Source organism: Carcharodon carcharias, chromosome 34 (genome assembly GCF_017639515.1).
Source record: "Carcharodon carcharias isolate sCarCar2 chromosome 34, sCarCar2.pri, whole genome shotgun sequence".
Taxonomy (NCBI): Eukaryota; Metazoa; Chordata; class Chondrichthyes; order Lamniformes; family Lamnidae; genus Carcharodon; species Carcharodon carcharias.
In genome coordinates this window covers 27,599,243-27,611,574 of record NC_054500.1, presented here as the reverse complement: position 1 = coordinate 27,611,574, position 12,332 = coordinate 27,599,243, and the positions used below count along the sequence as shown (strand labels likewise).

Sequence of the window (12,332 nt, the reverse complement as noted above, 5' to 3'; positions counted from 1 at the left end):
AGACAAAGTGGTAGAGAGGCAAAGGGAGAGAGAGAGACAGAGAAAGTGATACACAGGCAGAAGGAGAGAGAAAATGTGTGTGAGAGAGAGAATTTGATAGAGAGACTGAGAGAGAGTGAAAGTGATAGAGAGGCAAAAGGAGAGAGACAGACAAAGTGATAGAGAGGCAAAGGGAGAGAGAGAGAAAGTGATAGGCAGAGGGAGAGAGAGAGAGAGAGAGACAGAGAAAGCGATAGACAGGCAGAGGAAGAGAGAGAGGGAGTGATAGAGAGGCTGAGAGAGCGGGACAGAGAGAGAAAGTGATAGAGGGGCAAAGGGAGAGAGATGATAGAGACGCTGAGTGACAAAATCAGAGAGACTGATTGAGTGGCTGAGAGAGAGAGACAGAATAATAGAAAGGCTTAGAGAGAGAGAGTGATAGAGAAATAGTGATAGAGAGGCTGAGAGAGGGAGAGACAGGGAGAGTGATTGAAAGGCTGAGAGAGATTCAGAGAGAGTGATAGACTGAGAAAGGGATAGTGATAGTAAGGCTGAGAGAGAGTGATAGAGAGACAGAGTGATAGAGAGGCTGAGAGAGAGAGACAGAGAGAGTGATTGAGAGGTTGAGACAGCGAGACTGATTGAGAGGCTGAGGGAGAGAGTGATTGAGAGGCTGAGTGAGAGTGATAGGCTGAGAGAGAGAATGATCAAGATGCTGAGAGAGTGATAGAGAGGTTGAGAGAGAGAGCGACCGAGAGGCTGAGAGAGAGAGAGAGTGATAGACTGAGAGAGAGAGAGAGTGATAGAGAGGCTGAGAGAGTTTGTTTGCATGTTTCTCAGAAAAGCACAGCATGGCAGAATGGGATAGCTATTCCTCAGGTACAGGGCAATGGAATGTTCCTAAGGTTAACCAGCTTCATTGCACACTAGCTGCCTCCCAGATGTAACTTTCTAAGTTAATGTGAAATGAAATTGTATTTCGGAGGGAAAAAATAAAGCAGAAAGAAATTAAAAATTAATTATCTACCTCAAGCTGAAATGTGACAATCAAAGGTCCATTTTGCTGATTGTAATTAGATGGAGCAGCTCATTCCTGTTGTTAGGGAAACCACAACAAGATATGTTTCTTATTCTTTGCTAACAGTATTTAATGAGGCATCTATTCCATTTGGAAAACATTTAAATATGTTTATAAGTGCATACACCACCTCTCCCCCTTGATGATAACCCCCTTTCTCCCTCAAAACCTTTTCTTAGTGAGCTCATCAAGTGAGGCTGAAATTGTGACCAAATCTGAAGCAGCCACAAATGTTCACAGATCCCAGGATGTATCAAACCCATGCGGCCCTAGTCAGGGGCTCAGCAGATTTCTATTAATGGGTTCATTAAGAACACATTGAAGAAAATCAATAGCTCAGCATTCATTTTGGATTCCAATGGGAAAGTGAGAGATTCTAAGTGTATTTTTGGCACATTGGAGGAATTGTTCATACAGGAAGTCATCAGCCATACAGCGTGTAAATACAAGAAAATAAAAGATTATAATTTTCACAAATGCCTGATTTTGGATGCAGTTCCATAATTGATTATAAATTAGTTGAAAAAAAACACGTTTTTTGAAGCACAGATGAGTTTAAAGTAAACTAAACTTAATTGAGGGTAAAAACGATCATTACCCATCCTTTTTTAATCCTGCTCTTTTTCAAATTATGCCTCTTGCATTTACTTGCCCTTTCTGGAGTTGTTTCCACAGGTTCTCCAGCTCTCCTATCTGCAAGCTCAGACGATGAGGGCTCTGGACTGGGGAAGTAAAAGGCACCCTCCTCGACCCTGCTTCTGACCACTGTCCAAAGTCCACATGTGCTGGCCTTGTCTGAGACCAGGGTCCTCAGTTCAGATGGCTGCCTGATGAGCAGGTGATCAGCCTTAGCTGTGATGCCCCTCGCAGTCAAACAGCTCACCAAGAATCCCAGTCTAGGCTCATATGGAAAGCAGGTTGTTATGATCTGGAATGTGCTGCCTGAAAGGGCTATGGAAGCAGATTCAATAGTAAATTTCAAAAAGGAATTGGTAAAGACTTGAAGGAAAAAAAGTATAGCCTATAGAGAAAGAGCAGGGGAATGGGACTGTTTAGATAGCTCTTTCAAAGAGCCAGCACAGGCACAATAGGCCAAATGGCCTCCTTCTTTGTTGTTAAGATCTTATGATTCTTCTAATGTGAGATTAATGAACTCGGCTTTGATTGGAGTTTGAACCTGGCCTTCTGCTTTAAAGATTCAAACACTAACATCTTGTTCCTTACTGAACCAGGTAGCTCTGTATGAGCAATGGAATCTTGGGGATTAAGCCAAAATTTAAAGATGCACTCCCATTAATTCTCACATAGCTCAACTTGCAGATATTAAATAATGTTTGTGATTTGATTTAGGATTCATTCACCGGTGAAATGTCTGCACTATAAATAGCCATTTCCAAACCTCCAGCCACATGAAATTCATACAAGGCAAACTAGTAAGAATGATAAAAGTATATCAAGCTGAGCTGCCTAGACTATGGCCAAATTTTCTGGGCTGGGGGAACCCCATGCGACCTATTAATCTTAGTTTCAATATCCAGCACCAGGCCATTGAGGCAAGAAACGGTTTGGGGTCTATCTTACAGCTTTAATGTGATTATAACTCTCAACAGTTGAAAACTCATGAAAAATAGTGGAATGGATCAAATATAAGTGCTGTACTAGCGGGTCTACTATCTCACTCCATAAATGTGTAATAAACACTAAAACTACAGGAGCTGAACCTTTCCATGGATTAGATGTGTCAAGTGATTTATAGAAACATCAGAAAGCTCGCAGTTCCATACTGAAGATTTTTGAAATCTTTGCATGGACCTTGCTAATTTTACAGGTATCAAAAAGACAGAATGGAACAGACTCTGCCTTGGTAAATGAGGAGCTTCACGCTGTCATGTTAATGAGAAGTTAGAAAGCTGATCCATCAGTTTATGGCTTCAAGTTTCACTTATTGTCTGTTGATGGAAAAACAGACTGATCGGAGGCCCCAGCTCCTTTAAGATGACATGTTTGCGAGAATAGGTTGCAATCCCACTGCCAGTGCCTCTCCACCATTTAGTGTAATTTCAGTTGCAACATTAGCAACTTCTCCTGTATTTCAGTGAATTCATTATGCCAGCGTCACCCATGGGAAACCAGGGAATACAGTCAGGAATTCTACTCACACTGAGATCATTTATTTTTCATCATTTCACTTTTCATGATTCATGGCTCAAGTGATTTTGAGGGCGGGTGGGAAACTGATTCATGTTAATTTTTCATTTGCTAAAAGCAATTGAAAGGCTTTGACCATATAGGGGAACACCATCTAATTTGAGGGAGGAGAGATATATTCAGCAGAGCTAGAGACAGGCAATTCTGACCCCTGCTCTGGCTGCTCAGATCTTCTTTGCCAACAGCCCCTGGGATTTGGAGCCAAAGACTGTCCCATCTGTACCTGTGCCTTGTCCACCCAGACAGGAGACAGTATGTGTCGAGCAGTCGTGAGTTTTCATCTGGAAAGTCTCTGGCTCTTTCATGACATTTCTACAATGCTTCAATTCTGACCCTTTAATTGTCGGAGGGTTAGCAACCAAAATTTGACACCGAGTCACATAGGGAGACATTAGGACAGATGACCGAAAGAATTGATCAAAGATTTAAGGAGGATTTTAAAGTAGGAGAGATAGAGATGGAGAAGTTTAGGGAGGGAATTTCAGAGCTTAGGTGCCGGGCAGCTGAAGGCATGGCCGCCATTGGTGGAGTGAAAATAATCAGGGATGCTCAAATGGCCAGAATTAGAAGAGTGCAGATATCTCGGACATGGGACAGGAGGAGATTACAGAGATAGTTAGTAGCAGGGCCATGGAAGGATTTGAAGAGAAGGATGAGAATTTAAAAATTGATGTGCTGTTTAACTGGGAGCCAGTGTAGATCAGAGAGTACAGAAGTGATGGGTGAACAGGACATGGGTAAAGACGTATGTTAAATATTCATGATTTAATGCACTGCAGGTAAAATTATACCAGAAGTTAACTGATAGATGTGTTGCAATGTAGGAGTCATAATGTATGCCTCTGTATTCATGATATAGTGTAGCATCTGTGGCAGATTACTAGAGGGAGACAGAGATAAAGTAACAGTAAAATAAATGATGACCCAGTCTGGTGAATTAAGTTGTTCTGAAGCAGACTTCAATACCATTTGCTCAGTTAGGAGGAACATATCAGCTGTGGTTCCTGCTCCTGATCACCACCCAGCAACTCCCATTGAAGAGTGTGGGATGTGTGACCATCAATGTGAGGACAAAATCAGAGCTGAACCTCTTCAAATAACTTAAATAGTCAATCAGATCACAAGCAGAATGACCCCCTGGCCAAGCTAAGAGAGAGCAGCTAGTAATCAAAGGTCTATACCCAGCCGAAGACATGGATAAATTGTGAGTAGGAGAATTTCTGAAAATACAGACATGTTATGACAACTTTACCATGACAATTATTAACTGTAACAGAACAATGGGTGACCTTTAAGGAGGAGATGATTCAGGTACAGGTGAACTACATTCCAACAGCATGGAAAGACAGGGAACCAAAGCCAAGGCTTTTTGAATGACAGGTTGAGCACAGTTTTGGTCCAGTTATGTACAGTTTTAGTTTATTATGTACAGTTTTGGTCTAATTATTTACGGTTTTGGTCTCCTTACCTAAGGAAGGATATACTTGCCATAGAGAGAGTGCAATGAAGGTTCACCAGACTGATTCCTGGGATGATGGGATTGTCCTATGAGGAGAGATTGAGGAGACTGGGCCTGTATTCTCTAAAGTTTTGAGGAATGAGAGGTGATCTCATTAAAACTTACAAAATTCTTACAGGACGTGACAGAGTAGATGTAGGAAGGATGTTCCCTCTGGCTGGGAGCGTCTAGAACCAGGGGACATGGTATCAGAATAAGGGGCAGGCCATTTAGGATTGAAACGAGGAGCAATTTCTTCACTCAGAGGGTTGTGAATCTTTGGAATTTTCTACCTCAGAGACCTCAGAGGGCTGTGAAGGTTCAGACATTTAGTATGTTCAAGACAGAGATTGATAGATTTCTAGATTTTAAAGGTATCAAGGGATACTGGGATAGTGTGGGAAAATGGCATTGAAGTAGAAGATCAGCCATGATCTAGTTGAATGGTGGAGCAGGCTCGAGGGGCTGAATGGCCTACTCCTGCTCCTATTTCCAATGTTCCTATAAGTGATTGACATGCTGGCTTGCCAAATTTCAATGTGCTGAATAAAAAATGATGGATAACAGGAAAATAATTCCTGCTTCAACTGGGATGTTGTGTCTAATTGTCCTTCTTTAAGGAGATATTTTGTATAATTAGAAATAAAAGAGGAAGTTTCATCCATTAGTGAGTAGGAATAGAAAGTGGTCTGGTCAATTGGAATTCTATAAACTCAGGACTAATGAGAAGTGGAAAATGGAAATAACTGAGAAGAAATTTAAGGAAATATTTTCTCCCTCTAAAACCAGTAAAAAGATCAAAACTTTCATTATAAAAAAAGGATTTATGGCTTCATGAAACATTGTAATTCTACATAATGTTAACCCAGGATATGAAGCAAAGGTGGGAAAATGGAGTTAAGGAGCAGATCAGCCATTCTCTAATATCAGAGCAGGCTAGAGGGACTGAATGACCAGCTCCTGTTCCTCTGGTATCACTGCACAAACTTGCTGATCCACTGGGGAGTCCCATGAATATACATTAAACAAAGAACAAAAGTGTTATGAAAGAATTTTATTTTAGGTTGAAAGTAATAATTATAATGTCAGAAATTTATTGGCTTTTTTAAAAAAGACATCCTTCAGGTGCTGCTAATTGTTTGTTATTCTCTTTTTCTAGTTTGCTAGTCTGACTGACGATGGAGAGGCTCCTCTTCTCTCTGCTCCTGCTCAGCATGGCTGTCAAGGCTCAGATTTGCCCAAAGCGCTGCATCTGCCAAAACCTGTCCCCTTCCCTCGCGATCCTCTGTGCCAAAACTGGGCTTCTCTTCGTGCCTCCATTTATTGACAGGAAGACTGTGGAGCTGCGTCTAACCGACAACTTCATTACCACGGTCAGGAAGAAAGACTTTGCCAACATGACAAAGCTTGTCCACCTCACGTTGTCAAGGAATACAATCAGCCAGATCATGCCTCACACATTTGCCGACCTGAGAGGTCTTCGTGCTTTACACCTGGACAGTAATAGACTCACCATAGTCAGCCATGAGCACTTCAACGGTCTAATGAATCTCCGACACCTGATCCTTAGCAACAATCAGCTACATTACATTGCTGCCAGCTCTTTTGATGACTTTATGACATCTCTTGAAGATCTGGATCTCTCTTATAACAACCTAGAGAATCTGCCTTGGGAAACTATTGGCAAAATGACAAATGTCAACTCTCTCAGTCTGGACCATAACTTGATTGACTTTGTTCCAAAAGGGACGTTTTCCAACCTTCACAAGCTGGTTCGATTGGACATGACATCCAATAAACTTCATAAGTTGCCCCCTGATCCCTTGTTTCAAAGAGACAAAGTGTATGCAAAGACAAAAGGAACCCCACCATCGTCTCTTGTGCTTAGCTTTGGTGGGAACCCATTGCACTGCAACTGTGAACTACTCTGGTTGAGACGCCTTACAAGGGAAGATGACCTGGAGACTTGTGCCTCACCACCTCATTTAATGGGTAAATATTTCTGGTTCATATCTGAGGAAGACTTCACCTGTGATCCCCCACTCATCACACGACACACCTCCAAGACTTTTGTCATGGAAGGTCAAAGAGCGACTTTGAAATGCAAAGCAGTTGGGGACCCAGATCCATCCATTCATTGGACTTCACCAGAAGGACGACTGATCTCTAATTCAACCAGGGCCATCACCAATGAAAATGGTACATTGCACATCCTAATCGCCACCCCTAAAGACAGCGGAACTTTCACTTGCTTTGCCTCTAATGCTGCTGGGGATGCCATGGTAGAAGTGGAGTTGATTGTCAACCCTCTCCCCCATTTTGCTAATGGTACAAATAACATCAAAGAACCAGATCCTGGTTCGTCCGACATCACCACTTCTGCCAAGTCTGGTTCTCCACCTGTTGCCAACGACACAAAAATTGTGCAGGATAAGAAGGTCATAGCAACTGACCTCACATCATCTTCAGTACAGATCCGTTGGCCCTCACAGCGAAACATCCCTGGAATCCGCATGTATCAAGTCCAGTATAACAGCTCCTCTGATGATGTACTTGTTTACAGGTAAATAGATAACTTTTTATTTGTCCAGAAAGAAAATGTAACAAAACACCTAACAGAATTCAAGACAAACTTACAAAGGGACTATTTGGAGGCTGTAATCTGAAAAACTGTGCCAAATACTTGGAGAAAATGACCAGCTGTTGGAAATTGCAGATTTTTCATTACAAGTTTTTTAATTGCACAGATTTAATGAAAGTATTTTATAATTTAATAAGTCTCTCATACAGCTGCTACAGGCCAACATGAGGCAGTTTCATACATCCAATGTTGGTGATGTAAATGTTATTTCTTAATGTTAGCTCTCTTTTAGCAATGAAGTTTAACTAGCTGCTCACTTTTGATGCTTATGCAAAATTCCATTGATGCTAAACAGAGTATGATGTGCAGTGAGCAGTATAACTCTTGTCATTTGGATATCAGTGTGAGACTGATTCCAGCTGTATAGTGAGCCTCAAGGCATTTTACTTTTGAGTTTTGCAATGCAATGAACCAGACAACATTGTGATTTGTGGATTTGGTTCAGACATGTGGCACCAGTTTCTGCCCTTAGTCATGAGGCTGGAAGGACATATGGAACACAGTCTCACTGCTTTCCCTGGGAGGTGAAGGAGAAACAACCATCAACAACAACTTGTATTTATATAGTGCCTTTTACGTAATAAAATGTTGCAAAGTGTTTCCCAAGAGAATTATAAAGCTACCTAAGGTAATATTAAGGCAGGTGACTAAAATCTTGGCCAAAGAGCCAGGTTTTAAGGAGTGTCTTAAAGGAAGCGAGAGAGAGGCAGAGAGGTTTAGAAAGAGAATTCCAAAGCTTGGGGCCGAGGCAACTGAAGACACGACTGCCAGTGGTAGACCGATTAAAATCAAGGATGCCTAAGTGGCCAGAATTAGAGGAATGCAGGTATCTTGGAGGGTTGTGGAGCTGAAGGAGATTACAGAAATAGGGAGGGGTGAGATGATAGAGGGATTTGAAAACAAGGATGAGAATTTTAAAATTGAGGCTCTGCTTAACCAGAAGCCAATATAGCTCATTAAGCCTGGGATTGAGGGGGAATGGGAGCTGGAGCAGAGTTTTAGATTATAGAGGGTAAAACGTGGAGGGCCAGTGAGGGGTGCATTGGAACATCGTGTCTGGAGGTAATAAAGACTTGGACAAGGATTTCAGTAGCAGATGAGCTGAGGCAGAGTTGGGAAATGTTACAGAAGTCGAAACAGGTGGTCTTAGAAATGGTGCAGATATGTGGTTAGAAACTCATGTTGGGGTTAAATATGATATCAAGGTGATGGGAAATGGAAAGTATCATTCCTGGGATACCATCACATATCTCTTCAAGTCAAATTGGTAGGACCAAGAAGCAGGACATCTAGATTGTACAGCCCATTCGCCAAGATGAACTCCAACAGGATTAGCCAAGGTCATTCACTACAATTGCATTGCATTGAGCAGGAGTCAGAAAGCACAAAAGGGCTACTAAGCATTTAAATAAAGATGGCAAGTAACCACTGATTCAGTAAACAGTTCGGTTCTGTTCTCCATGCAAGGTCATCATCTGGAATACAGTCTCTCAATGACTAATTCTTTGGTAACACAGTCATTTTATAAAAAAGCATTTCCATACTGTGCCACTCCTGAACACTTTCTAACTGAAGCCAGTTTTAGCGAAATGGTTTTCACCCCTCTTTGTGAGTGCTTTACGGAGGACATATTGAGGGAAGCGGAAAATCCTGAATAGACATTTGGTAAGAAGAATGATTCCCAGCATCTATGTAAGATAGACACTCCCGAACCTACATGCTGTATCATTTTGCCCCAGGAGCAGGAAGTGTACATTTATCAGTTAGATGCTGTTTCTTAAGATCTCAAGGTACTTCTCAATATAACAGACAGCAGCCTGAATTTCACACACGCCCATTGGTGGGTTTTTAGGCGGGGGGAGCATGAAATTGAAGGAAAGTGATTCCCTCTGGGTTCCCACCCACCCAGACTTGGCAGCGATTTTACGCTGGGGTGGGCAAGGCCTCAGGCATGAAGTGGGAGGGGCGTCTCCATCAGAAGCCCCCTTTTGACTTTGAGCTTCCCTCCCTGTCGGTCTGGTAGCCGCTGGACCTCCCTCCTCCCATCCCCTGACCTCTCCCCCAGCACCTCAAACGCTCACTTTGCAACCCCCAGGCCTTTCCCTAACCTCCCTGTCCTAAGACCCCTTGAACTTACCTCGCTGTCCGATCCTAGGACTTAGGCTAAGGCATCTTCCTTTTGTTGCAGGGACTGGAGAGCTGCCAGCCAATCAGATTGGCCAACAGCTTTCTAAAGTGGAATTTCCTCCCAAGTGAGGGGCAGAAGTCCTGCCTGCAGCCAACTGACACTCATTCAAGTGTGAAATGTCTGCGGGGCGCTCAAATCTTAGGATGGCAGAAAGATAAACCCCCACCATCCAAAAATTCGGGCCAGTATTTATTTTTGAGACCATGTAAGAGTTTGACTTCAGCCTAGATTGTTCTTGGGACATGGAATCTTGCCACAACTTTGAGTGGTCTTGGGCATCGTGACAAAACCTAATGACTGAGGTACAAAACATCCGTGTCAGGGGCTGAGTTCAAGCAAGTCTCCCAACTAAAACACAGCTCATTGCATCAGTGGAGATATTTACCCTGGCAGATTGAACATATTCACTAGAGTGTCCTTTAAATAAGAACTGAAGCCTTATTATAATTGTGGAAAAAGTGAAAGTTCAGCATTCTTTTTAAATGGGAAGCTCTGCAAGATTAGTTTTCATTTATTGCCTTTGTAGGATTTGAAGTAATGAGCTGTGATGTATTTGTCTGCAAAGGATCAAAGGAAAGGAAGTTATTAATTGGTTGGCTGGTGCCTCACTAAGTGGCTCCTTCCAGTCTGAAGGAGAGGGATTGCTTGTTGGGAAAGAAAGGAGAATGGATATTCCACTTTTGAAGAATATTGGTGTGACATGGAGCTTTGTTTGTACATTACAGAACTCCTGAGAAATGGCAACGGGCACTGAAATAGGATTAGGATAGATCAGTACTTTGAGTTAGTAATCACACAAACATAATCAACTGGGAAGACATCCTCTCTCAGTGTGATTTCAATGATTCTGATTCGTGTGCACGCTGCATTACCCACCAGTCTTTTGTCCCTCTGCAAGCTTTGGATTCCGATATGTGAACGATTGCTTAGTGGAGAAACGGAATCTCCAATAGCAGTCTGCTGGACAGCAGGAACAGTTAGTGTAGAACAGAGCACCTGAGGATCTGAGACTGTTCAAAGGTCCCTGAGGATCTTCAGCAACACATCCAAAAGGGAAAAGTTGTCCAAACTTCCACATTCCAGATTAATCATCATTCTAGTGGTATTAATGGTGATTATACATCAGGTTAGTTAGTCAGAATCATGCTACATATATCAGTGTTAGGTGTCAGTTACCAATATTAATTGTACCACAGTCATTTGTAGTAATTGTGTGACAAGTGTCAGTATTAATTGGCTGCTGCATTTGCTCATAAATAGACAGCACTTCAAAGAATGCATATTTGAATTTTTTTAGGTTAAACCCAACCTATTTGATCCTTTTCTGACCCTTATACCTGCCTTCTCCTCCTCCATAGTATCACCTGCATTGGTTCCTGTTACTGCTGAAATCCACACTTCATTCTCCATTTGGCTTCCTCCATCCCTAAGGACAGATCTTTCAGTCAGTACTCCCTCTGAACTCTGCAATACTCTCCTCTCCCTGTATTCACAAGCCTCCTCAAAATCTATCCGTTTGACCTTGCCTTCAGTCACTTCCCTTGTCACCTGTATTTTAATGTCAACTTTCTTCCCTTGTGAAGCACCTAATTAAAGTCTGTGTGAAATTGAAAGTTGCTGATGTTCTCACCTGAAATCCATCCATAATCAGCACGTGTCAATGACCAATATTCAAACGTCAGACTAGAGACACCAACAGAAACATTGAGAGAAGCAACAAGACTGAGTTCACTACAGAGTCCCTGGCCTTTGAATTCAGCTCTGTTGCACTGCTGGTGCTGGTGCTACAAAGCTCGGAGCTTTAAAAATAGCAGCTGCACCACCTCCAGTCACTTCTGGCACAGCACACCATGTTTGTAAGGGTTCTAGTGCAAGGGTGCCATGCATGCACAAGAAGTAGGCAAGATAGTTAGATCAACAGCATCTAACGCTGATTTGACACACAATCTGTCACTTTGGACATTGCACCTTTCAAATGTCACCTTTCAAACATTCATAATGGAATACGTGATCTAATGCTTGAGGACCCAAACCCCCCACACCCCCTCCCCCCATCTCCACTGCACATTCCCGGTCCCTCACTGATGCAATTTCTTGGTACCGTCAACAGCTTTTTAATTGAGGTGCTGAAACATGGGAATGATTTGAAATGAAGGCAGCAGAGGTGGAGGGAGGGGGAGAGGGAGGAAGAGTGCTGTCAATTTAAGACCCCTATCTATCAAAGGTATTTCCATCTCTGCCTGAGTAAGGACCAGTGTCTGAGGTGCCTGTGTTTCATTAAGGAGGTGGTCACTGAACTGTACCACCTTCTGTAAGTGGACCTACAGCTGCACAGCAGGCTGAGGTTGGCAATGCCAGTGGCTGTGAAGATCTCTGTCACAAGACAAAAGCAAAATACTGCAGGTGCTGGAAATCTGAAATAAAAACAGAAAGTGCTGGAAATGCTCAGCAGGAGAGAGAGAGAAATAGAGTTAACGCGTTGGCTTTTCATCTGTGGGTAACAGGAGTCATAAAATCTCCCTGCTCGACCCATCCACCTCAGGAGAAAGTGCCAGGAGAAATGGAATTTTCATTCTGGGATGGGGGGCTGGGGGATGGGGGGCAGGTGTGCAGGCCGCCGACCTGGGACAGCCACAGGGGCTTCCGGGTGCTGAGCCGGGCTGTTTAAAAGGCACTTCATCCCCATTATAATGAAAAACTAAGACCCTTTATTCCTCACCTCTCACACCCCCTACACACT

The 12,332-nt window shown here is 42.8% G+C and overlaps 1 protein-coding gene across 1 annotated transcript; it reads left to right on the top strand.

Annotated features, from left to right (window-relative positions):
- The first annotated feature begins 5,941 nt into the window (after positions 1-5,941).
- On the top strand, positions 5,942-7,330 carry LOC121272678 (leucine-rich repeat and fibronectin type III domain-containing protein 1-like protein). The gene has a single exon (XM_041179397.1). The coding sequence runs from the start codon at positions 5,942-5,944 to the stop codon at positions 7,328-7,330; it is 1,389 nt and encodes a 462-aa protein (XP_041035331.1).
- The last annotated feature ends 5,002 nt before the right edge of the window (positions 7,331-12,332 follow it).

What these genes read in the sequence shown, in the direction of transcription:
- LOC121272678 (XM_041179397.1), top strand. Translation starts at nt 5,942, where the DNA reads ATGGAGAGGCTCCTCTTCTCTCTGCTCCTGCTCAGCATGGCTGTCAAG.